Raw genomic sequence first — 24,985 nt, 5'->3', positions numbered from 1 at the left:
TCAAACGATTCTGAATTGAAGTAAACGTGGTGGCGCATCCCAAGTGGATTAATTAAAGCCAGACACTTTATCCTTTATCCTTCATTACATGGACGTTAATTTTAGTTCTATATTTATAGGTACTTTTTTCCACTACTACTTTACTTTTTTCTCCTTTATTTATAAGTATATGAATTTATATTTACGCATATATATCTATATAAATGTTTTTATTTTCCATTTTTCTTCCTCCGAACAGTAAACGGTTGAGGACAACATAGGACATTTTGATGGATGTGAAGGAATATGGCAAATGCACAATGAAGGGAATATAAAACAGTTAAGTGACATGGCGATCAGATCCAAATCTCTAATAATGGCAATAGAGTAGGTGGTGGCACTTATGTGGAGCAGTACGACGCGACGACACGGAAGAACGAAGCAATGGTTCGGACACAGTAGCTTTTGCATGGTCGCACTAGTCTACAAAAGTAGAAACAACATCGTTTGGTCGAGTACTAGCACATAGCCATTAGGAAATAATGAAGTTTTGCTTCCATGACCTTTCAAAACAAAACATGCGGAAGTTTGGAATATGCACAGTATAAAATACTACAACTCTAATGATACAATGAAGCTAACATTGCGTTCTGATCAGTATCCAAGTTGTCTTCTAATAAGTGCAGTGACCACACGGAAAGGTCGTTCCTCATATTCAATGTATTGATCGTGTTCAATATTCACTTGATCACCTTCCATGCGATTCAGCATCGCCACACAGACAATCGCCGCTGAAATAATTGAGTACAGTTAATAGTTCTCTTCAGATATTCATTAAATATTAACGTTTGAGCAACAGAAATTAACGAGACCCGGTCCCGTTGGAGAAATGAAGTCAAACTCTAAAGGTGAAGTAAAAAGTTTTGAGCGCCTTTTTTCGCTCATCGTTTTATTCCGAAGATGAAATTAACATAGTTAGGACTAACCAATTTTAATAAAATATGCGCCCTTTTGTTCCACAATTTTTGTCCATCTTGGTGCCGATTTGATAATTCCGCAATTGAAGAAGTCCTCATCCTAATTGGTAGAAAAGTTGAGCTCCTCATTTTCAGAAGCTTCTCTTGAGGCCAGTTTTGTACGATCAAGAAATTTTTGCGAATGCTTGAAAAGGTGATTGTCGCTTGGTGCCAGATCTGGACTAAACGGCGGGTGCGGTAGAACCATCCATTCAAGCTCTCGGAGCTTCTGACACGTCGTTAAAGTTGGGTGCGACCTGGTTATTTTAATGGAACAGGCCGATTCTGGTCGATTGCTTCACTCTGGTCAGTTGTTGACAGTAAAAGCCCGAACTGGGTGCTTAGACCGATGGGAGGAGCTCATAGAGGATGATTCCCTTCGAAACCCACCAAACACACAGCTTTTGTTCTCAGGTGTGATCCATTTCTCATCGCCGCTCATTATCCGCTTCAAAAATGAGTCGATTTCATTAAATTCCAGCAAAGAAGATTCTTTTGCGTCAATTCGTGTAGCTCTCATACTTCGAGGTTTTTCTTGAGACTAGCCTTATGAAAATGGTTCCAAACGGTTTTCTGGGTATCCTTTAGTTCCTAGGCAATAGAATGTCTGTTCACATAGCGGTCCAACCTGATGACTTCCATAATTTATCGACACTTTCGACGTTTGGCATACCACAGTGTGCTTGAGTCATGTTCAACGTCCATATTACCGAAAAGGAATCGTTAAAGCCACTACTTTGCTGTTGCATTCGATACCGTATTTTGTTCATAAACGACACAAATTTTTTGCCCATATGTTCCATCTTTTCACCTTGGTCATACTGGTACTGAAGAATGTATCGAATCTTCTTTTTCTTTCTACCGCCATTTTGAAACGCTGCAACGCCCAACTTGTTCTACCGAACCGAAGACTAGGAAAGAACCTTTTTTTTAAACGTAATGTCGACTAGAAACTGCTATATAGTATGATTTGATCTTTACATTCATCAATCATGGCTCACCAAAGACATCTAGCGAAAACACCCAGAAGTTTTTACTTCACCTAATACTTGTATGGTTGCGTCAAAGATTTGAAACGTGGTGCGCTTGTGTAAGCGGTTGCAGGATGAATCTAGCTCCTGCAGGCGGAGGGGAGTGAAGTTTTCCATCAAACGAGATAATGCTCCACGAGCAGCGAGGTTCTACTTCACTTTGAGAAATTAGTTGTACGCTTATACGCAACTACGGGATTCTGCACTCATCAGGTTTTAAAGTCATCACTCCACGAATCTGAGGTGGTACGGATTTCAGGTGGAGTATTCGCATACTGTAGATTACGAAGAGGGGGTGATTCCGTCCACTTCCAAATTGCCGTAAAAAAACGGCCCGGAAGATACGGTTTCGGGCGTTCCGGCCCGCTATTTTCTACAACGCGTTCGATTGGAGCGCGTCAGCCTTGTGTGGCGTCGGATCTTCCGGGCCGTTTTTTACGGTAATTAGGAAGAAATGGACGGAATCACCCTCCTCTCCATAATCTACCATCCCTTGTAAGAATACTCCACCTGAAATCTGCACTACCTCAGATTCGTGGGGTGATGCCTTTAAGAGACTTTTGCTTACCTTTCACACCAGCACGATATGTCATTGACGCAAAACATGTGCATTCCATTTCAAAGTTTCGCACACCTTTCTCATATATCTTGTTAAGGAAATCAAATTTGTCATCTGCTTTATATTCGCAAAAGAACCCGTCAAGACGCATCTGGCCTGAAAAAAGCGTTGTTTTATTAAATAAAATGATGTAGAATACTTCTAAGTGGGAAATTTCCTACAACTTACCTTCGTAAAAATCATCAGCACAAAGAGTAAGACCAGCTTCTACAGGGATTTTCTTTTCTGAAGCTACTGCTATGAGTTCTTTGCGAAGATCTTCGTCAAGCCAGGTATCGCGCTCTACCTGGAATGAGTGCCCTGCGGCTAAAACGCTTCGCAGTCAATAGTTTCTAAATTCGAGACATCCCTGTTTTATAAGTTTGCAACATCTAGACTAACTTTTTTTCCGTTTATCCATTGAACGTATTTATCGGTAAGTTCACCATTCATTACGCCTGTGGTAACGACTACTGTACCTGGCTCAACCCCAACTCCTCCAGAAGTTCCCACACGAATAAATCTGTAGAATATTCGATATTTAGCGACGATGGCGAAAAAAAAAAATTCAACGAAATGTCTCACTTGACATCTTCTGCTTTAGCGTGATGCATAATTTTTAGCATTTCAACGAGCAAAATACTCAGTGATGGACTTCCCATGCCGTGCTGAAAAGAAATTTTTTCTTGAAAAGAAGAACAAGAGGTCTCGATAATTTTCAACAGCTAGTAAACTTACATTAACCCATATCACTTTGCCAGTTTTGTACAGTACAAAACGATCAGTTCTTGAGAGATTTTCACTGCATTCGAGACCGCATTCCTTCGAGAACCACTCAGCGTATAGTTTCATTCTTGTTGATGAACCGCCAGTGCAGACAAACTACAAGCGTTTGTGATTATAGCGAGCAATAGTAAAAAAAAGTAAAGAATAAATATAAACCTCAAAAATAGTAATGAAACCTCCCATCTGATCCCGTGATCCTTTTTGATATTTGCTGAACTATTAACAAGACGCTAAACAGACTAGTTCATTCAATAGAAGAAACTGTTATTGTTGATTCAGTATCTGTATTCTTAAGTTGAGTCGGACGCGGGGTTGAATCCTTTATCATTTTTGGTGGCGTTTCGGCGCCCTAAACAGTGCCAAATAGCTTTTTTTTTTTTTGTGGTTTCATCTTACTTCAGAGCCGAAAACTCCCACCGCTAGAACCCATGAACATCTTTGAAATCCACAATTTAATTTTAAATTGTTTTTCAGTTATCAAATATCATGATTTTGTAGATCAAAAAATTAAGCGTTTCCTGAAGTTCGTCGACATTCGAAAGTGGTTAAGCCGGAATGCGAGAAAGTGGGGATCATGCCAACTGCGTCTGAATTTAGATATATCTTTTTGCAATAAATACTTTCTGGAAAGCGAGTAAAATATGAAGATGTAACCACAATTTTACCACTATTAACAAAAAGTGGATTCATGGCATTATTTGATTTGCACCTTGGTTATTATTATGTTAGAATGGGCATTAAGAAGTTTCTAAACTCAGTAGGTTTTCGCTGGGATTGTAGAATTTGCAATTTACTTCTTTTCGGGCATTCCAGAGCTTTCTATATTTGTCTCTACCAATTTTGTGGGACAGTTTCTGCGTAAGTAATGAGTCACAAGACCATTTGTAGCGATCTAAATTTATACGATGTCCTGATATAGTCTAGTTCCGCACACGTGTGCGAGGAAACAGTGAAAGTGGTTAGTTACTCATAGAGATACTCGAAGCAGGCCTTACTGTAACCGCAGAAAAGTGTTCCTGGAGACCGCTGCTGAAGTTTACCAGGTTTGGTTATTTGGTTCGTGCGGTTGTTTTAAAGAATAGGCGTAACTCCTGAGATTAGAAATAAGCCTATTTCCCTAACAATTGGATTATTGAACAGTAGAGAAGCGTCTCTCTACTATAGACGAAGATGGCGAGGCAACGTAGCGTTCAGCGATCTGATTATTCCTTCAGGGTTGAAGGAAATATTGAAAGTCATTTCTGCATTTACGGAGAAACGGAGTGAGCCCACGGCGTTGTTTTACCAACGGCCTTTAAATGGAAAGGAAAAGTGCGAACTATGAAGTTGCTCGCCTTTCAAATCTTCTTTGGGTTCCATTGATTTGCCAGTTGACTTGAATCATGTTCTAATGGTTTTGCTCTGACCTTTCAGATTTTGGAGTTGAAGCTAAATTTCATTTGAGTCTTTCATATGAAGTACTTTCTTTATCTCATCTACCTACATCTATGTTAGAGTCGTTTAGTTCTTTATGTAAACTTAGCTCTAGAAGGAGTAAAGAACTTCTCCAGATATATTATATCTATGAGATCATGTGATGTTGTAATAATCAAGCAGCGGCTTTGAATAGTGATAGTACTAATGATTGTGGAAGAAATATGGAAGCTATTAAAAGTTTTTCATCTTAAGTCTAAATTCACTTGGATACTTTGTGAGTTTGATTTAGAGGCGAAAAACACCTCCAGTTTGATAGACTCAGATGACTGGTCAATTTTATACTTCATTTTTGAGGAACTGCGAAAGGTTTGGGATGTCTGCATGTAGACATGATTGCTAGCACACTTGAACTAAATGTTCACGATTTGTTTCTAAACGTTCTGCGAGAAAGACAGTGCAACTGATGATTTTTCCAAGGGAGTGAGATCCTTATGGAGTCCCGAGTTTTTTGGTGGATTCCTCCTTATTTAATTCCAAAGAGTTGTTACATAACTTGAAATTGCTTGAGTAAATTTTTTTGTTTCCCGATTTGGCCTTCTAATTAATTATTGCCTCTCCAACAAAGAAATGAGCAGCTTCCTGAGACTAAAACGAGTTATTTTTCATACAGGGTCACTAGTTCTCAGGAAGTTCCTCAACTCTTTTACTTTTGGCAAACCATGTCTCTAATTCCATACCGCTTTTGCTAATGTCTCTTTTTTCCATTCCAACTCCCTTTCTGGGTTTTAAAATTCCGCTGTGTCGCTATAAAATTCAAAAGGGTTGTAGAATATTTGAGTGGTCTTTGGTATTGCTGTATTGGATTGATATGAGCACGGGTTAGGCCAATTGGGATGATTTCGTAATAGTCTCTCCGTAAAAGTCCTCTTTTTTTGTTCTTTTTTGCGAGCGGTAAGCTTTTGCAAAATAAAAGGCGTGATCAAGGATTACGGATAGGAATAACCACTTCGGCTTGACGAGTGCTGAGTGCCCCAGCCACCTTCGCAATTTTTCGAGTAGGATAAGAAGAGAAAAGAACAGTAGAGTACATTCACGGATACAAGGGAATAGATACAATACTTCGCTAAATACAAGGCAACTTATTTCAGAATTTTCTTCTCCACCTCTCCTTAGATTAGTGAAATTGATCCCCTTGCACTGAAAATGTATCATGAAAACTCAGCGTGTTGGCTGTTCATTAGGAAGACCAAAACCGATTAAATTGAGTACGGAACAACGCTGGCATTTTGATGTTATTACAGCTCACAAGAATCATGGAACTCGTACTGTAGAGGTCGCTCGCATTTTGAAGCGTCTGATTTTATCTTCAAAATCAAGAGTGAAAGATCTCTCAAAGGAAAACATGGCCCGCTTAATCCAGAAAGCACTTATTGCCCATGTTCGACTGCCTTTTGAATCTCGGCATGGCATCCAGAAAGCACTATTGGGAGGTGGGTTGGAGCAACGTCGACTCACGCCTCATTGTTTTCGCTGTGGAGCAAATCGACTATGGGAATGGTATGGTGTCTCACTTACGGAGATCTATTAATGCTTTTCAAGCGTATGACGATCTCTCTCCTGTCTAGTTCAGTCACTTTAGCTGTTTTGAACACATGTGCATAATATTTTGTTCACTATTTTGGATAGCATTCAGTCTTGGACTACTTGTTTGCATGTCAATCATTGTTGTTACTTTCAATCATTTGCGTTGTCATTATATCTTATATCTCAATTACTATCCCCATTTTCGGATCTGCACTTGAACATGTACCTATAATAACTTCTGCTGTTTTCGATGGAAAAATTGTTACTTTTTTCCTTGATATGATAACTGCTTAACCACCATTAACTGCATTAGTTCCTGATATACGTCATACTGATATCTACTTTCCACCTTGCAGAACGCCGATAATGCCTGCCCTCGCTTCAATGTTCACACCTGCAAAGCGAAAATCAGAGAAGATGGGTTGAACGCAACTCCGTTTCAACAACAATCACTCTCCCAGAGCTGTAAGTGACTGAATACCACGCGATATGGCACTGCAGGAAGATTGCCGACCCGATGGTCATACCTTTTTACAAAGTCTTTCGAAGGAAGATCTTTGGATCCCTCGCGAGAAGGGAAACCATTGGACAACCGTTGCACGGACAAATGGAAATATTACCGGTGCTGCTGGAACAAATGAACCAACAACAGGAGCAGAGATGTTGCAGAAGATGTCATTATAATTTAGTTGTTATTCTAGAATTTATCCGGCCCAAATAAGTAAATTCACGGTAGAGAAAGAAGAGAACACGTGAATAGAGGTAATTTTTAAGAATGCTAACAACTGACTTCTTTTCACGAGTTGTTTCATTAACAGAAAGGCATTATTCATTATTACTTTCATTAAAAAGGCCAAACCTTAGTATCTCCAAACACCTTAGGGATATCCACAGTTTTGATTCCAAATCCGAAATGATAGAGAAAATCATCATCGGCATCCTCCAAATACTTGTTACGAAGGCCGAAAATCGGATAGGAGAGCACTTTCGTTCCTGAATCGTTAGCTGCTGCCATTCCAATCGTTCAAGCAGTAGATTAGCAGAACACAGACGAAGAATGAACACTAACGCTATACAGCGCACACTGGGAGGATGCAATCTGATTGATTGATGATTCAAACGATTAGTCACCAGAATCATCATTCAGATAAAGAAGGTTTTCTCTCATACCTCGTCATTCTACGTCATAGTTCATCCGAGAAGTCGGTGCAAAAACTGCACTGATCACAGATATTGAGATATTGAGTTCATCAAGATATTGAGTTTTTTGTGCTGTACTTTCTCCAGAGAGTTGGAAGTTCCATAAATTTGGAAAACGATTTGGACATACTATAAACGTGAAGGAATTGAAAGGAAGGAATTGAACTGAATTCACGTTTATAGTATGTCCAACTGAATAGAAGGATGAGAGCAACATGGGCATCATGTCATCATCTGGCAGAATGCTAGGGATCAACTGACGAACCATGAGCTTCGTGCCCATCTGTTTGACTCGGTAGTTCTTCCAGCGCTCTGTTCAACTTCAGCGGAGGATTGGGCAACCACGTTTAGGAAGCTACTTACTATCCATAGAGCCCTTGAAAGATGTTTCCGAAGTTCAATCCGCCGCACACATCTAGCCAGTCTTCGCAGACTTAAAACGAATGTCCCCTCTCCTCAGACGAATACATGTCGAAAGCAGAACATAGATGACCCGGTCATATTATGGGAGGAATCGACAATAGGTGAACTGAAAGAACGCCAGAGTGAATTTTAAGAGGTGCTAAACACCCTCGAGGAAGACCGCCGACGAGATGGGGCGATTCGTTCGCTGCACGGATGAACCAGCTGAGGGTTCAGGTGGATACGGTTGAAGAACCTCATCAATGTCACTCAAGAAATTTGAGAACATCTTGGATGACAATGGCGAGCGAACGAAATGAGTCAAAAAAATATGCTGGGGACGTCTAGTGAAGACGGCCCATCTAAATATAATAAGTAAAATAACTCGAGTAGTTCCTAAAGTAAAGAATACAGAATTTTGCTGTCCTCCAAACTCCACTGAATTACGCAATTAACAGTGCCCTTGTTTCGATAAAAGTTCTTCTTGAAAATTTTGGCGCCGAAGGAAAACAAAGTCTGAGTTTTCTCATAGCTGGTCTAAGACCTTAGCGATGTCACATTTCTTTTTTTTTGCATTCCATACTTGAAGTACTGTTGGCTTCATCCCTTTTTTTTTCGAAAGATTACTTATCTAAAGGTCGTGCTTCTTTCAATTTTTCTCATTTCTCTCGTTCCTTCATCTTTGAAAAAAAAATTCTGATGTGCTATCTTGGCTTTGCGCTCAAGGTATTTCATCACTAACGTATTTTAGGTACACCAATGATGTGTGCAACTCCCATTGACGTTGTAATATGCTGACAACTTTCACGAACGGTGCTAAACTGCACCATGTTTTGCCGCTTCCCGTTGGTTTCACGCTTTGTCTGCCCGTTTGGGACAGTTTCCCCCAGTCGTCGCTGCCCGCACCCAAAGTGCTGTCCTCTCAGTTGAACAGTATTGTAATCTACTAACATCTCATCACTTCAATATGTGCCTAACATTCTTTCGATTCCTTATCCTCATATATTTATTTATTTATTTGTTTGTTTACTTATTTATTTGTTCGGCATTGTTTCTTTAAAATAATTATTTATGCTGAAACTTTTTCTTAGTATTAGGAGAGAGATTTGATTTATTTATGCTACTTTGCCAATGGAATGATTCGAATGCCTTTTACGGATTTTTCCCTGTAATTTTTGTTTTCTTTTTTCTTCATCTAGAAGATTGTAAGTTGTGTTTAGGATGATTAGAAGCATTTAAAGGACTTTGATAGAATGGAGATAGTGCCCCTGAATATTAAAAACATGGCCGATTTTTTTTATCTAACCAATTTTTTTTATCGTTCCTTTTAACTATTATTATTGAAACATCCGATTTAAATGAACAGGTACTTAGAGGCATCACCCCATGAATCTCGCGTGGTGTGGATTTTCGTTGGGATAGACCTACATCGGGTCGTAGATTGTGAATACAGAGGTGGTTCCGCTGATCTCGTTTCCCTACGACGTCTTCTACTGCTATGCGCCACCATTGCGCCCCGCCTGCGATTCGTCGAATAAAATGGATTGCCTATCGGGGCATTCGAATGGATTGAATTTGTGAAGTCTCCTTCATCTTCTCCCGCACTCACCGCAGATGTTTTCGTTCTATAAAAAAATTGCAAAGCAAGTATCTCCCCGACAAATTCGTTCACGAATTAGTCCCACTTAGTGTTCCAGGAACAATGACTTTGACTTACTTAATCGGCTGGTATTATTTCCCGACCCAGCTACCCTCATATTCGTCGCCGAAGCGTGTCGTGCTCGAGCACAGCTCTGCCCAAACACCGCTTTTTCCATTTACAGATTACACTAAATCCATCCTTTCATCGGTGTTGCTTATCCTGCGAGACGCAGCGTCTGAACTGAATGTGAACTGAATATCGATGCCGAGTGATCCGAGTATCTTAGGTCAGCAATGTCCTGCAGTTCAGCGTAGCATAACCCAGAGTACTACATATTGTTGCCAAAGATTCCATGCCCGCTCTTGATCTTTTGCACCCATTTGGGTTCCAAGAACATTAAAGGCATCACCCCACGAATCTGAGGTGGTGCAGATTTCAGGTGGAGTATTTGTATACAGGATGGGAGACTACAGAAAGGGGGGTGATTTCTTCCTAATTGCCGTAAAAAACAGCCCAGAAGATACAGCTTCATTCATTTTGGCGCACCATTTTGTACAAGAGGTTCGATTGGAGCGCGCCAGTCTTGTGCGGCGCCGCATCTTCCGGGCCGTTTTGTACGGCAATTAGCAAGAAATGGACGGAATTACCTCCCTCTCCGTAGTCTCCCATCCTGTATACGAATTCTCCACCTGAAATCTGCACCACCTCAGATTCGTGGGGTGATGCCTTTAAGAATAAAGAGTAAAGTGTCTGGCATTAATCAATCCTCTTGGGATGCGCCAACGCGTTTTACTTCAATTCGTAATCGCTTAGGTTTTGGAACGCGTGTTGGCCCGTACAATGAGTTGAGGAGGCCAGCTGATGAATCGAGTTACTATCGTCTCAGCTAATTCTCATGCGATTTTATCCACCCCAGAGGTATAAAGGGTTTGGTTGGGACTTGAACGGTGTTGAACCAACGATTGATCGTGCTTTCAACAGCTGCACATCTTACCGACTGCACTACACCCGTCCCTCCTGAAACATACAAGAATTCAATCAAGCGCTTTCTCCAAAATGGTATTTTTATAGCATAGAAATTAGTTATACAGGAAATACGACAAATATTAGAAAATCCTTCATGAGAAATAATCATCTGATTTTAAAACTTTCAAAAATTGCACAGAAATATTCAGCTGGAGTTATGAGAAAATACGAGAATCATCCATAACCAAAGAGGTCATCCATAGTATGGATGATTACATCTATCGTATTGGTAGGAAGGTGAACCACTGCACACACAGTACCACACCTGTCGAGTTCCGCTCCAGCTCGCTAATCGTTGAACTGCAAAAATATTTAGATATGTATATGTATGCTTGAAATATGTATATGTATGTATTAAACACGAGTTGGAATAATGTTTTCTTTGTAGAATTTATCAATTTTAGGTTTAGATTTTTTGGAGAAAAAAGCAACGACTGCTAGGTAGAAGCTGCTTGCGGAATGAGATTTAAAACATTAACTCAGTGCGTTCATTTCGAAAGTATGCATACATTGAAATTTATCATTTTTATCGTCTTTTGTTCAAGGAAAACTTCCCTTTTTTTGTCCTTTTTTGTTTTCGTTGCGGTTCTCGCACTCACATTTCAGTTTTTCGAGCACCTAAGAGCTAAGCGTAAAGGACTTGAAAGGAGACAAAGAGAGAGAAGGAAAGAAAGAGAAAAATGAAATGTGAGTAGTCCAGAAACATGAGGGGCGAGTAATTATTTGATGTGATGCAGTAAGGGCTACAGTGAGGCAGTTCAAGAATCAAAAAATCAGTTGAATATCAAAATACACTGAATGTACATTTACATAGTTGTTTCGAGTTTTTTCGCCATTAGTATAAACGCATCTGACCTACCTTCACACGTATAAGCTGCTCTCTGATAGTATGTTGATTGATAATAAGGGTTGGACTGGTAGGGCTGATAATAGGAATAGTACGGTGACGTTTGATAGTTGGAATAGTAGTACGATGGCCATGAATACTGCGGTCGCCGTCGAAAACCAAGAAGATCTTAAAAGCAGATGATAATGTGATGTGTTTGCGTTACGTCAAGCAATTTTTGAAAAAAAAAACAATTTAAAAAAATCCTTTACAGGAGGGGAGGGGTGTTAGCACAGTTGGTAAGAGGTTTCGCTGTGTCTGCACCATCGGAGGCCCGGATATGCCCTAGCTCTCACCTAGCCCTTCATCCCTCCGAGGTCCAAGAATTGGTACCAGACTTGTCTGGGAGGATAGCGGCAGTGACTTGATGTATTGGCTAGCCCCCATAGTCATTATACACCCCAGTTATACGTTTGTAAATCCCAAACGATTCTGAATTGAAGTGAACGTTGTGGCGCATCCAAGAGGATTGATTAACGCCAAACACTTTATCCTTCACCCTTTTTATTTTAATATTTTCTTATTTGTCCACATATTTTATTTCCAACATAGACATAATGGTGTATTTAAAAATCAGCTCCGAGTAATGACAGAAGTCCACCACCTCCGCCTCCGCCATCATATTCACTCGAATCTTGTGAAAATTATTTTATGACGATATTTTCATAGTATAATTAGTCACCTACCAAACGAAGAACCTGATGAACCAGAGCCATGGGAACCGAAGCTAAAAGAAAAAATAATAAAAAAAAACAAATAAATAAATAAAAGAGAATAGATATAGAAAGGAATAAATGAAAGAGAATAGATATATAGAATAGGATAGAGATAGATAAAACTCTTTTCTTAGTTTTTCAAGTTTTTTTCGGAAGTTTTCAAACATCAAATTCAAACTTTCTTATTCCGATTGTTTCAGTCTTTTTTCGTTAGATGTGGCTCTATAAGATTTTAATTTAGTTGAATTTCGGAGTTTTTCGACTTGAATGCTACTGGTCTGCTGTTCTCGTCCATTAAAAAAACTTTACCGAGGAAAAAAGATTTAAATCCCTTCTTTTCTTTAGATATCCTAGGTTTCTTTGGTATTGAAGTTTGAAAATGTGATAGAAATACTTTTCTTCTTCTTCAGACTATTATCGTTTCTGACACATTCTCATTTGTTGCGATGACCCCCTCCTGTCGTTCTGTGCGCTCTTGATCTTCTCGTTCGGTCTCCTCCTCTTCGAAGGCCACCCTTTTACCGCTTGCACCGTTCTCTGCGCTCTTGAGGGGCCGTTCTCGTTTTTTGTGTTTTTCAACGGCACATCGATTAGTCACGTGTGCTTCGATTTACTTCATATTTAAAGTCATACTACTTCTTTAAACACATGCTGACAAACATAATTCTTCCTTTTTTTGCATTGTTGTGTAGTACAAACTACTTTTTCAAACTTAATCGGCAAACTGGTAATATTGACTGATGCGGTTGCTCGAATCTTCGTCGAGGCGTGTCGTTCTTGAACACAGCCCGAGCCAAATTTCTCAGTCTTCAGCAATAACTCGCACAGAATCCATTCATTCGTCACTGTCTCATATCCTGCGAGAATGAGGTCGCGTAGGGTGCCTTTTGGCACCGAGTGACTCAAGTATCCCAGATCGATGAGGTCCTTCATTTCATCGCAACGAAACAGAGAGTTGTTACCGAAGATTTCATGATCTCTCTAAGTATTTGACCTATTTGGATTGGTGTTGGCAGTGTACTGGACGGCAGCACTTTTTTGTCTAATATCTGAGTAGTTTCTGCCAAACGACTGTGCTTGTTATATATCTCATACGTGCGCATAGATAGATCAAAGATATGGTTGCATTTAGTATAAGTAGGACCACCACGATCAAATGGGAATCTCAAATGTATAATATAAATAAATACAAATACCAATACATCAATATAAACTAGATTACCTGTGATGATGATCGTGACCACCGTGATGATGACCGGGTCCACCATGTCCGGGTCCACCATGACCGGGCCCACCATGACCGGGCCCACCATGACCGGGCCCACCATGACCGGGTCCACCTCCACCATGTCCACCTCCACCGTGTCCACCTCCACCATGTCCACCTCCGCCATGTCCACCTCCGCCATGTCCACCTCCGCCATGTCCACCTCCACCATGTCCACCTCCGCCATGTCCACCTCCACCATGTCCACCTCCACCATGTCCACCTCCACCTTTATAGAACTAATTTAGTGAGAAACGATTAAGAAAGTTGGATCGTTTTTCTGGCACTGCTCTCCTCTATCCTGAAATCCTTTTTTAGGTTCTTTTTTTTCTCAAAACGTGGCCAAATGTTGTGAACAGGATTGATCTAGTGATGAAGTGATGACCACCGATAGCACTTTTTTGTTTAACCTAATTTTTACACTGTTAGAATACCTATTCTATAGGCACTGTACACTGCTCATAATCACAGGAACTGTCCAGTGTGGTCTTTTGGTGTGCAGAAAAGTAAAAATGGCATTCATTTTTTTAAAGTGATACATTCTGTTTAGAAGGAAGAAGAGAGGGAGGTAGCATAAAGGATGAGTAGCCTATGCGGACACATATGAACTCCACCCAAGACGCCTGATTTCTCCATTTACAATCCGAACTTTTATTGAGATTATGTGTTCACGGAAGCGAAAAATAAGCTCAAATTCCGGCACTGAACTTTTGTTTTGTGCCAGAGTAAGCAAAAAAAAAACAAGGAAAATCATAGGCGCCTACTGCTCCAACTTGCATCAATGATACTGTTTGCTGGACCAGGAACAAGCACCTTAAACAAACCCACCGGAAAATTCTGAGGTAATTCTGAAATTTACTACGATTCGCCTTCTGTAACCTTCCGGAACTCTTTTTTTTTTTTTTTTTTGCAAAACTATTTATTCCAAATTGGAAGCTGCTACATGACCGGGGTCAGCCGAACTGACCTCCTCCTCCACTTCTTGCCAATGCAGGCCCTGCAAGTAAAAATGTAAAGTATAACCAGTATTGAAATTGAAGCATGGAAAACATGTATTATTGAATACCCCTAATCGCGTGTCCCACAGTATCCAGTAATAGTATTCTCTTCTCTTTTTATAGGATCTAACTGGACACTCATGTCTTCAAAAAAGAGCTGTAATAAAACTCAAACCTTCGATGGCGACCAACACCAGGATGATAACGAAGCAACGAATCATTCGAGTTTGTAGTGGTCATGGTTTGAGATTTTAAGGCGAAACGGAACGAATTTACACTGTAACCAGGATAAACTATGAAAAGTTTTGCACGTTTGCCAATGTCTTCTCATGAAGTAAACGACAATAACATCATTCTTCTCTCCCAATCGCGCTCCATACCAACAAATAGAAGAAAAAACCTTCTTGTTGACGCACGTACTCTTTTTCAGAAAAAAAAGCTTAACGAGAAATTCAAATGACCTCGTGTCCTTCGAATGTCGGCATAGTCCTGTCTATGTTTTCCATTAGTGTGCCTAGTAGCTGAGGCTGATTGGAACAATCTCACGTTTATTCCGTTAAGTGCCGCACCACCCTGGGTCAGTGTTTCGATAACAAATTTCTCAACTTAACAACGATTCGCATTTGACTGGTTTTTACCTTGTCACGTTTGCTGTCACGGTGTTACTTACACACATTTTTGATGAGATGTCAGCGCTTATTTTTTAGTTGTGGTTGATTGTTACTGGTAATAACTTGCGATATAGATGATGACATTCTATTAGAAGTGAAATTGGGGAAATTTTTAATAATTTGTAGAAGTTTGTTGTATTTTTTATTTATAAGTACACTTCTTTACCGCTCCTTCACTTTTCTACTTCTTTTTTAAAGTGCACTCATTTATAGCACTTTTTTTTTATGATGTGATAGGAATAAATGTAGCAGTATTAAAAACTCTATTATTCTTTTTCTCATATCATATTCTTATGATGTGTTACTTGTAATTTTTTAGATATAATATTTGTTTTCTTCTCTGTCAATGACGTGATTTTAGATTCTCAGCGAATTTTGTCCTCGCCAAATTATTTACGATAATCATACATAGAGGGAATACATTCCTCATTTTTGATTCTCGGCTCTACTGCTCGGTCTTATCAACTCAGTGATTTCTGCAACAAACGCGACATATATTTCGTTTACTGTTGGGTACTGTTGTACTACACTGTTTTTAATTACTAGCCTGAACGTCTGGCTAAAGCCGGACTTCAGGTTTTTTTTGCTGTTTGCTCCGCTCGCTTTCATCGATCAATGAGAAATAACAGTAACGACATTTTTGTAAAATTAGAATAGCTTTTTTTCTATCAACTTTTCCTCCACTTTTTTAGCTTTAAAATTTAAGCATAGATGAAAGATTCTCCCTAAATGCTCAGTTCTATATTTGGAGAATATGTTTCTCTCAAATCTCTACAATTTTGAAACATCATTTGAAGAAGTTCGAGTTCCCTCCGTTTCCAACTAATGGCAAAGAATGATGTGCTAACATGAAGACGTGAATATCACTAGTGATAAAAATAACGTTCTACGTCAGATCGCGTAAACTGTTGGCTGCTATGTGTTGCATTTAAGCAGCCGTTCGTACGTGCATTTCCTTTTTTTGAAGAAAGGATGTTAGCAGCATCAGGAGACATGCTGAGAAATAGATATGCGAAGGAACCACAGAAACCCATTCTACAGCGTTGTGGATCTCGAGCACCAATCCGACGCAGTGAAACCCGTCTCTTCCCTCTCTATAACTTTGTGGCACTGACCCATCATTTCTACCGGTCTTTGCAGCTCCGACTTAAGAGGAATGGCCCGTCTTCGCGACCCAGCGGAATATGTATCGAAAGCGAAACATAGATGGGCCGGTCACATAGTAAGAAGAATCGACGATAGATGGACTAAAAAAACGCTAGAGTAGATCCCAAGAGATGCTAAACGCCCTCGAGGGAGACCACCAACGAGATGGGGTGACGTGTTCACTGTACGGATGGGCCAGCTGAGAGCTCAGCTGGATACAGCTCAAGGACCTCGTCAACGTCACCAACGAAGCTTGAGAACATCTTGGATGAGAATGGCGAGGGAACGAAACGAGTGGAAGAGGTGTTGGGACCCGCACATCCAGTGAAGACAGGCCATCTATGTATCTAAGTAAGTAAGTAAGTATCAAAGTTTATTTACCCTCACTAACATATGAGAGAAACTAACTTGCCTTATCAGAGATAACAGACATTTCCGTATAGTTTTGGACAATGGTGAAGAGGTAGAATGCTCACTTATCAGGTACATGGTGATGGTTCGGCACCTCGCCGGTGGGGAGTTTTGCATCATTTTGGAGTATTTTCGTGACACACAGACAAACACACACACAGACTAAGCGCGTTATTATATAGCATGATGTTTAGTAACAATAGCAACTACGATTTCATTGAGCTAGTCGCTGCGATCGCTCTATTACTGAATACACGAACTATAGGATAAAATGAGTTAGTAGGAACATCCCTTCGACTTGACTCACTTGTCATAGTCAGCGACCTTATATTATCGTCTGACGCGATTGCCCGGATTTTCGCCGAGGCGAATCGTCTTTCAACATAGCTCTGCCCAACCTTTTCGATCTTCTGCGAGAGCTTGTACAGAGCAATCCGTTTGTCTCTATTCCATATCCTGCTAAACCTTACGTCTCGCCTGCAGTGCCTATCCGAGCCGAGTGTCCTTAGGTCCTCTTTCACCACCTCAGTCCAAAACTCACGTTTTTGGTCAGGTGGTCTCTTTAAGCTTTAACCCGGCAAACACCTCAGAACTCGTTGAACAAGGCGATCTGCTGGTCTCCTTAGTATATGACCAAATAATCAAAAACGATTTTCTGTAGCCACTTTTAATGGCGGTGCAGAATGTTGATACATAATCGAAGATCTTCATGGTGGCATACTTTAGGCCAAAAGTGCCTGGTGCTGCCCAAGTCTCCGATGCATATATCATGGCGTATTGCGGATAGGTAGCTTGCCTTCGTTGGTGATGTTGGTCGACCACAGGGATTTCGTTGAGGAGTTGAATACAGAAATGGGCTTAGCGCGTTTTTGAATATCTTTCTCGTAGTTCCGCCATTGTTCTTTAGTATATATTTTTATATATTTAGTACCTATGTAACAGAGTTCTTCGACGAGCTGGCACTCCGTCCACCCTGATTCCTGTGCAAAGTCTCGAAGAGACCCACATCTCTTCGCACTTATCAGGGCGTGGACGTGGTCCCTAGGCTCCTGTTGAAGTTTCGTACTGCTTTCCGCAAATATAACAACATCGCAGGCGTACTCGAGATTGATCAAGGAGCATCTTATGATGCTAAAACAATATCGGCAGGACACTGATCCACTGTTCTTCGAATAATGTCACCAATGGCAAAGTCGAACAAGAGGGGTCTTGCCACTGATCCTACTCGGTTACCACTTCAAACGGTGTTGTACATCAGTGGATCTGAAGCTGCTGTTTGAACTGCAGCAGCTGCTCGTTGGTTCATGTCATCAAGCAGACGAAGAAACCCTCCTGGTACTACATCTGGGCAAAGAGTGTTGAGAAGGCAGCCTTGATGTGAGATTCGAAAACTTCAAAGTCCGGAAATACTCACTGCATCGGCTTCAAACACCATTGTCAGATTTCAATAAATATCCTGACGATGAACACCTGGTCGATTCTATCGCGTTGCTTCTTTGCTATACTAAATTAGGCTGTCCAGCATAATCCGCTCCAAAGCCTTGTACATTGCACGAAGCAATTGTATTGATCCGTAATTCCTAAGTTTGTTTAATATTCCTCTGTAATTCCTGAGTCTCATGATAGTTTGTAGTGAAGAGGGACCATGATAGCGTCTCTCCACGAGTCAGGTATCCTTCCGTGGATTCACATTGAACGGAAGATTTTTGTCATCTCACAAATCCCAGACGGAGGAATATATTTCAGCATTTCTAATTCCCCCGTCTCCGGTAGATTTTGCTATATCATTGTGCTAGGAGTGTTCTAATAGATGCTCTTTGAATTTCAGATTTAATCAGTTAGAGACAGCACAAGACGTGTTGATAGTGAAGGATTATTTCAGTGCATACTACTGTGAATATATAACTGTTAGTGACGTGGTGATCAGACCAAGAATCTCTCGGAATGACAATAGGGAAGGTGGGTATACTTATTTTGAACCGTAAGACCGCAATACGGCCGTCGGTGAATAGAGGAAAATCAGAGGCATGACACTTGGCGACGGTCGCACTGCTCACCGAAAGTACTGCAAAAATAAAAGGCTACGGCTTAGGTTAGGGCATGAAGCAGCGACAAAAAAGAATTCCACAGTGATGTTCATCAACAACCAACAGCAGTTGGTCAACTACGAGCACGTAGCCATAAGAGATCAATAAGATTTTGCTTCCATGACCTCTCAACACAAAAAATGCGGAGGTTTGGAATATGCACAGTATAAAATGCTACGCCTCTAATGATACAATGAAGCTAAGATAGTGTTCTGATCAGTATCCAAGTTGTTTTCTAATAAATGCAGTGACCAAACGGAAAGGTCGTTCCTCAAATTCCATGTATTGATCTTGCCTAATCTTCACTTGGTCACTCTTCATGCGATTCAGCAGTGTCACACAGACAATCGCCGCTGAAATAATTAAGTTCAGGTGATATTTCTTTTCAAATATTCACTAAGTATCAACGTTTGAACGACAGAAATCAACAAGACTCGGTACCATTGAAGAAATTTTTGTAATTTTATTCAAACCAACCAGAAATCTGGTGCACTCGCGTAGGCGGTTGCGCGATGAATCTACTCTGCACCGGTCGTGGTAGAACCCTTGCTCATTTCTGTAGAGCAGTAGGTTTCAGATAGTTTTCATCTAACTATTTTTCATCTATTTAAGCTAACAGCATGTGGGCTAAAAATCGCCTTAATAATCTAAGCCTTAAAATCACTTGATATCATGCCATTGTTGTTGTGTCAGATGAACCTCCCGCAAGGAAGACATTGCCCTGGTTCGGTAAGGGAACGCAGAACATGGGAATCAAGTGGTTTCGACTCCACTGTATGTAGGTGAAAGCGTGAGGTTGATCGAAATAAATTTTTTCATCAAGCGAGAATCTTCTTCACGATTAGCGAAGTGGCTGTACACATGTGACAAATTTTGGCACCGGTTATGTTTTGTAGGGAGGCGATTAGGATTACATGAAAAAATCTATCCAGAAGAGCTCATCATAGAAAGGGAATACAGATGAGAATATTCTGAAAAAAAATTTATAAGCAAGGTATTTTCGTCGCAAGTTGCGAGTTGTGAAAAATCGAGTTTCTACTTCGCTTTGAGAAATTAGTTGCAACCACGAAATTTTGCTACCTTTTACACCAGCACGATATGTCATTGACGCAAAGCACGTGGATTCCATTTCAATGTTTCGTACACCTTTTTCATAGATCTTCTTAAGGAAGCCAAGTTTCTCTTCCGGGTCATACTCGCAAAAGAAGCCGTCAAGACGCATTTGGCCTAAAATACCGGATTAACCATCAAATAAAATGATGTAGAAGACTTTTAGGAAGTTTCCTACACCTCACCTTCGTAAAAATCATCAGCACATAGAGTAAGACCAGCTTCTACAGGGATTTTCTTTTCTGCAGCTACTGCTAGAAGTTTTTTGCGAAGATCTTCGTCAAGCCGGGTATCGCGCTCTACCTGGAATAAGTGCTCCACGGCTAAACTACTTCAGAATCAATAGTTTCTAGATTGGTGACAGACTTGTTTTATAAGTTTGCAACATCAACACTGACCTTTGTTCCGTCAATCCATTGATTGTATTTATCAGTAAGTTCACCATTCATTGCGGCCGTGGTAACGACGACTGTGCCTGGCTCAACGCCAACGCCACCAGAAGTTCCAAGACGAATAAATCTGTAGAATATTCAATATTTAGCGACGATGGCAAAGAAAAATCAGATGAGATGGCTCACGTAACATCTTCTGCTTTAGCGTGATGCATAATTTTTAACATTTCAACGAGAATGGTACTTAGCGATGGAGCTCCTATGCCGTGCTAAAAAAAAAGAAATTTCACAGAGGTTTTGATAATTTTTCACCAATTACGACAGTTACTAAACTTACATTAACCCACACCACTTTGCCAGTTTTGTACAGAACAAAACGATCACTTCTTGAAAGATTTTCGCTGCATTGGAGACCGCATTCTTTCGAGAACCACTCAGCGTATAGTTTCATTCTCGTTGGTGAACCGCCAGTGCAGATAAACTACAAACGCTTGTGATTATACCGACTAATACATGGAAAATGAAAATAAACTTCAGAAAAAACTTTTCGAATCCTTCCAACTCATTCCACAATTTTTTGAAATTATTCTATTTTCATGGTTTAGTGTATTAAGCGTACTGTGATTCTTGATACTTATTGAACGAAGGGCTATGAAAAAACGTCAAGCAACCTGGTTTCTTCGGTAGATCAAACTGTTTTTGTTGATCAGTATTTGGGTTATTAAAGACAGCATGCTATGAATCTGATGTGGTGAGGGAATCCGCGGGAAAAGGTAGAGATTGGTTCGCAGATTATGGGATCCGTGGTGGTTTCGATCATCTCTCCCTAATCGTCGTAAAAACGATGTGAAACCGCTCTTGTTCCTACGAGGTGGACCCTCAGCTACATGTCCAATGGTTGTAATTGAATGGGCAATCGAGGAGAACTTACTGGCTTTCGAGCGCTCGCATGTAGATGCGGTCACAGGGGTGGCGCGTTGCACCTTAAAGCGTCTTCCACGCTATTTTCTACGGCGATCAGGGACGGTGAGCGGAACCATCACGAATGTCGTAATCTACAACCTCATCTTTAGCTTTATCGGCAGATTCCTCCACCACCTCAGATTCGTGGTATGCTGCCATTAAGTTGAACAGAACGTGGGATTTTTACAATCTTTCATTATTAGTAGGGGAGGGTGGAGGGGTGTAGCGCATTCGGCAAGAGACTCCGTGTCAGCAGCGTGATCGGTTCGAATTTTCCATAGAGCTAACCAAGCCTTCAATCTTTCCGGAGCCGATGAATTAGTAGTACCAGACTCATCTGGAAGGATAAAAAGACTGAATTGATACATCGGCTAGCCTTCACCAGTCGTTGTACAGGCCAATTACACGTTCGTGAACTTCAAGCCAAAAGATCAATCAAAGATTCTGAGTTGAAGGGTGACTGATTATCGGTAGACACTTTATCCACCTTATTCGCAATCGCGTTTTGGCGGGTTCGGCTTCTGTACAGCCTGAAAGGGTGAATTCAAAAGTGATTTCTCCGACCAAAGGTCCTATACGCTCATCAAAGGAAATCCTGAGACTACTGCTGAAGCTCAAAGCTACTCGCAGAAGTGTAGATCATACCTTAGGATCGGACTTTTCTAACACCGTTAGATACTTGTGGTGAGGCAATTAGTGCAATCAAATACCAGCCTTAAATAAAGGACGAGTTTCCGCGTAATACAGATGCAGTCCTCTTTGCGAATGATCTTGGAATAGAGCCAAAACGGCTCCTCAGCCTTATGCGCCACAATACTGGTTTTTGCGCGGCAGTACCGTGATCTTATCTTCAAACTCTTCTCAGCAATGACGCTGCAGCCTGCTATCGTTGAATATCCACCAGACAACTGTAAGCGCTCGGTTTAATTAGGAGTTTCGCCCAACTTCGTTAATTTGCTCCCTGTTTTTTTAAGAGAAAGGAAACGTTATTTGCACTACCTCACAGCTTCTTCTACAGTATAGAAAGTAATCATTTTTATTATTAAACTTTAAGAGTAATCCCATTTGAAAAGACAACTAGTTTTAGTAAGTACTAGGTAATTATTTGGTTTACTTTTGGTAGGTTCAACAGGTTTTACTGCTTAGTTTTGCCTTGTGCAGCATTCTTCTTGAATGAGCCTAAGCTCCTTTCCGTTTGTTTGTTTCATTTCATTTGTCAGATTCGAATGCAGTCAATAGGATAGTCACATCAACCGCTCGATCGAAGTTATATATCACATTTTGCCCTGCTTATAGAAGGACACCGAGCTAAAAATTTAATTAGTTCCAAGAATTTCTGTTGTACATTTATCAAAGAGTAAGGTACTCCACACCAAATAAGAGAGCTAGAAATATTAGGGCGAAGTTCCAACACTAACAAGAAGAACAGGAAGAGCCCAATGTCTGGTCTTCCATATCTGCTGCGATGATGAACGCGCAGCCATAAGCTAGCCATTTGATCTATATAGTATACAGTTTATATCTTGGATGGTGCTTTGTAAATGTTAAAATTATGAATTCTGATCAAATCCTAGTCACAATGTGGTCATTTCGATTGCCCATGATTCTTTAGATGAAAGGTCTGGCTTCCGAGCTAGACAAAAGGTACCGGGCGGTTTGAAGCGTACGCTATAGCATTTGGGATGTAGTGAAGAGACGAAGAACATCCTATTTGGTGCTCATCTATCCAACGCCAGCGTTCTTCCAGCACTGACGTACGCTTCGAAGACATAGAAATTTGAATTGCGAGAATTTTAGTAGTACGCATTGATTCAGCCTGTTTCGTAGCATGTACACGGGCTGTACTATGGGACCCAAGGGTTAATTGAGTGATCTTTGGTGTGGCTGACGAACTGATCACGAGATAGCTCAGTGGAGAATAGGGTGATTTCGTAATAGTGTTTTCTGGTTGTTCTTTGTTGCGGAGTGGAACACTATTGCGAAATAAAAAGCGTGATCAAGGACCACGGATACGAATAACCATTTCAGCTCATCCAGTGTTGAGTGCCGGTGTTATTAATAATGTCTGACACGAACTAAGATCCCGACCACATCGGCGAGGACTGTGAAGATGAGAAGCGAGGACTTTGGCAATCTCGTAGCACAGATCATATGCGTAATCTATGTGTCTTTCCACCAAGCACAGGAAAGTAAGTTTGAAGTACATCGTATTCATGATGGTAATAAATTCTGGCTTTCTTCGAATATTTCTCATTTTCACAATTATTCCGTATTATATTGTTATTCATCATGGAATTTTTCCTAGACTTTCTCCGGAACCACTTCTGAAATTCCACAAGTTGTTAACTATTATAGTTAATCGCTTTCCAGCTATTAAATATCATGATGAGAATTGCAGAGTTGGTTATCTTTTAATTCCTCTTTAGGTGTTGTTCCCAATGATCTGCCAGTTTGCTTGGATCATGCTCTGATGGCTTTCTCTGACGCTTTCGATTTTATAGTTGGTGCTAAAGTGCTTTTGAGTCTTCCAGAAATAGTTTCTTAATCTTATCTACCCACATCTATGTTAGAAACTCTTAGCCCTTTACGCTGGCTCTTCGCAGTTTTTTTAAGGTTTCAGATCCTTTTCCAGTTATATTATATCAAAGAGACTATGTGTGTTGTGATAATCAAGCAGATGTTTCCATTTTGCGTTGTGATATTCCATGCATTTTTTATTTTGTATTTTCTAATTTTTTACTTGTGGCAAGCTATGTTACCAATTTCATTTCGGTTTTGCTAATGCCAACTTCCAACCTCTTCGCTTTTAAAATTCCGCTGTGAAATACAAATCGGATGTTTCACTGTGAAATATTGGAGGTGAAAATGGAGTTTTGAATATCGAGGATGTTCTTTAATTGAGCCGAAAACGAGGTTTTTATAGTCCTTTTTTCTTGGCTAAATATTTCGTCGAGATCGGCTTCTACTTATAGCTATGAATGTAGTTAAAAGTAAAATTATAAGGTAGCTGTTATTCTAGAATTTATCCTGTCCGAACAAGTAAGGTTACGGTAGAGAAGAAAAGAGAACACAAAGATGGAGGTAATTTTTAACAATGCTAACAATTGACTTCTTTTTTTACGACTTATTTCCTTAACAGAAAAAGAAAAAACACAAACCTTAGTATCTCCAAACAATTTAGGGATATGCACATTTTTCGTCCCGAATCCGAAATGATAGAAAAAATCATCATCGGCTTTCTCCAGATACTTGTTATGAAGGTCAAGAGTTGAATAGGAGAGCATTTTTGTTCCTGAATCGTTAGGTGTTTCCATTCCAACCGTTCAAGCAGTACAATATCAGGATATAGACCAAGAACGAACACTAACGCAGAACTGCGCACATTGGAAGGATGCAGTTTGACTGATCACTGATTCAAGCGATTAATCAAGAGAATCATCATACTAATAGAAGAACTTTCTTCTTATACTTCCTTACCTTTACATCAGAATTCATCCGATAATGTTGCTGTAACGCAAGGATCGCACTGATCACAAAGAAACTTCTTTTTTCTACATGGATAGCTCTATCCAGCTGCGAAGCAATTCAAACAAACTGATTTATCCCAGGAAAATGCAATTGCGCCGTGGAACATGATGAATTTGCGCAATGTTTGCAA

General features: G+C 40.3%; 3 protein-coding genes across 5 annotated transcripts; all 3 read right to left on the bottom strand.

Annotated features, from left to right (window-relative positions):
- Nucleotides 1-380: 380 nt before the first annotated feature.
- On the bottom strand, nucleotides 381-7,425 carry RB195_011974 (uncharacterized protein; the record flags this gene model as incomplete). 2 transcript variants are annotated; one of them, XM_064193617.1, is made up of 9 exons in its annotated part: nucleotides 381-462; nucleotides 622-652; nucleotides 732-770; nucleotides 2,595-2,741; nucleotides 2,814-2,931; nucleotides 3,027-3,147; nucleotides 3,210-3,292; nucleotides 3,363-3,506; nucleotides 7,270-7,425. In XM_064193617.1, the coding sequence occupies 9 exons, from the start codon at nucleotides 7,423-7,425 to the stop codon at nucleotides 381-383; spliced, it is 921 nt and encodes a 306-aa protein (XP_064051199.1). The 2 variants fall into 2 exon arrangements, with proteins under 2 accessions (XP_064051199.1, XP_064051200.1); XM_064193616.1 differs by lacking the exon at nucleotides 381-462 and adding an exon at nucleotides 3,567-3,626 and having other exon boundaries at nucleotides 634-770.
- Nucleotides 7,426-10,873: 3,448 nt separating this feature from the next.
- RB195_011973 (uncharacterized protein) lies at nucleotides 10,874-17,783 on the bottom strand (the record flags this gene model as incomplete). Of its 2 annotated transcripts, none has more annotated exons than XM_064193615.1 (6): nucleotides 10,874-10,980; nucleotides 11,540-11,695; nucleotides 12,253-12,293; nucleotides 13,505-13,778; nucleotides 17,083-17,231; nucleotides 17,707-17,783. In XM_064193615.1, 6 exons carry the CDS (start codon nucleotides 17,781-17,783, stop codon nucleotides 10,874-10,876), a joined length of 804 nt encoding a protein of 267 aa, XP_064051197.1. The 2 variants fall into 2 exon arrangements, with proteins under 2 accessions (XP_064051197.1, XP_064051198.1); XM_064193614.1 differs by lacking the exons at nucleotides 17,083-17,231; nucleotides 17,707-17,783 and adding exons at nucleotides 14,517-14,546; nucleotides 14,723-14,768.
- A 1,295-nt stretch (nucleotides 17,784-19,078) lies between these two features.
- On the bottom strand, nucleotides 19,079-24,641 carry RB195_011972 (uncharacterized protein; the record flags this gene model as incomplete). Its single annotated transcript, XM_013444591.2, has 7 exons — nucleotides 19,079-19,215; nucleotides 19,943-20,089; nucleotides 20,158-20,275; nucleotides 20,371-20,491; nucleotides 20,551-20,633; nucleotides 20,702-20,845; nucleotides 24,486-24,641. 7 exons carry the CDS (start codon nucleotides 24,639-24,641, stop codon nucleotides 19,079-19,081), a joined length of 906 nt encoding a protein of 301 aa, XP_013300045.2.
- Nucleotides 24,642-24,985: the final 344 nt, after the last annotated feature.

The sequence above is a fragment of the Necator americanus genome, chromosome III, assembly GCF_031761385.1.
Source record: "Necator americanus strain Aroian chromosome III, whole genome shotgun sequence".
In the NCBI taxonomy this organism is placed as follows: Eukaryota; Metazoa; Nematoda; class Chromadorea; order Rhabditida; family Ancylostomatidae; genus Necator; species Necator americanus.
The sequence above is the reverse complement of the archived record's forward strand: the minus strand, read 5'-3'. Positions and strand labels throughout refer to the sequence as shown.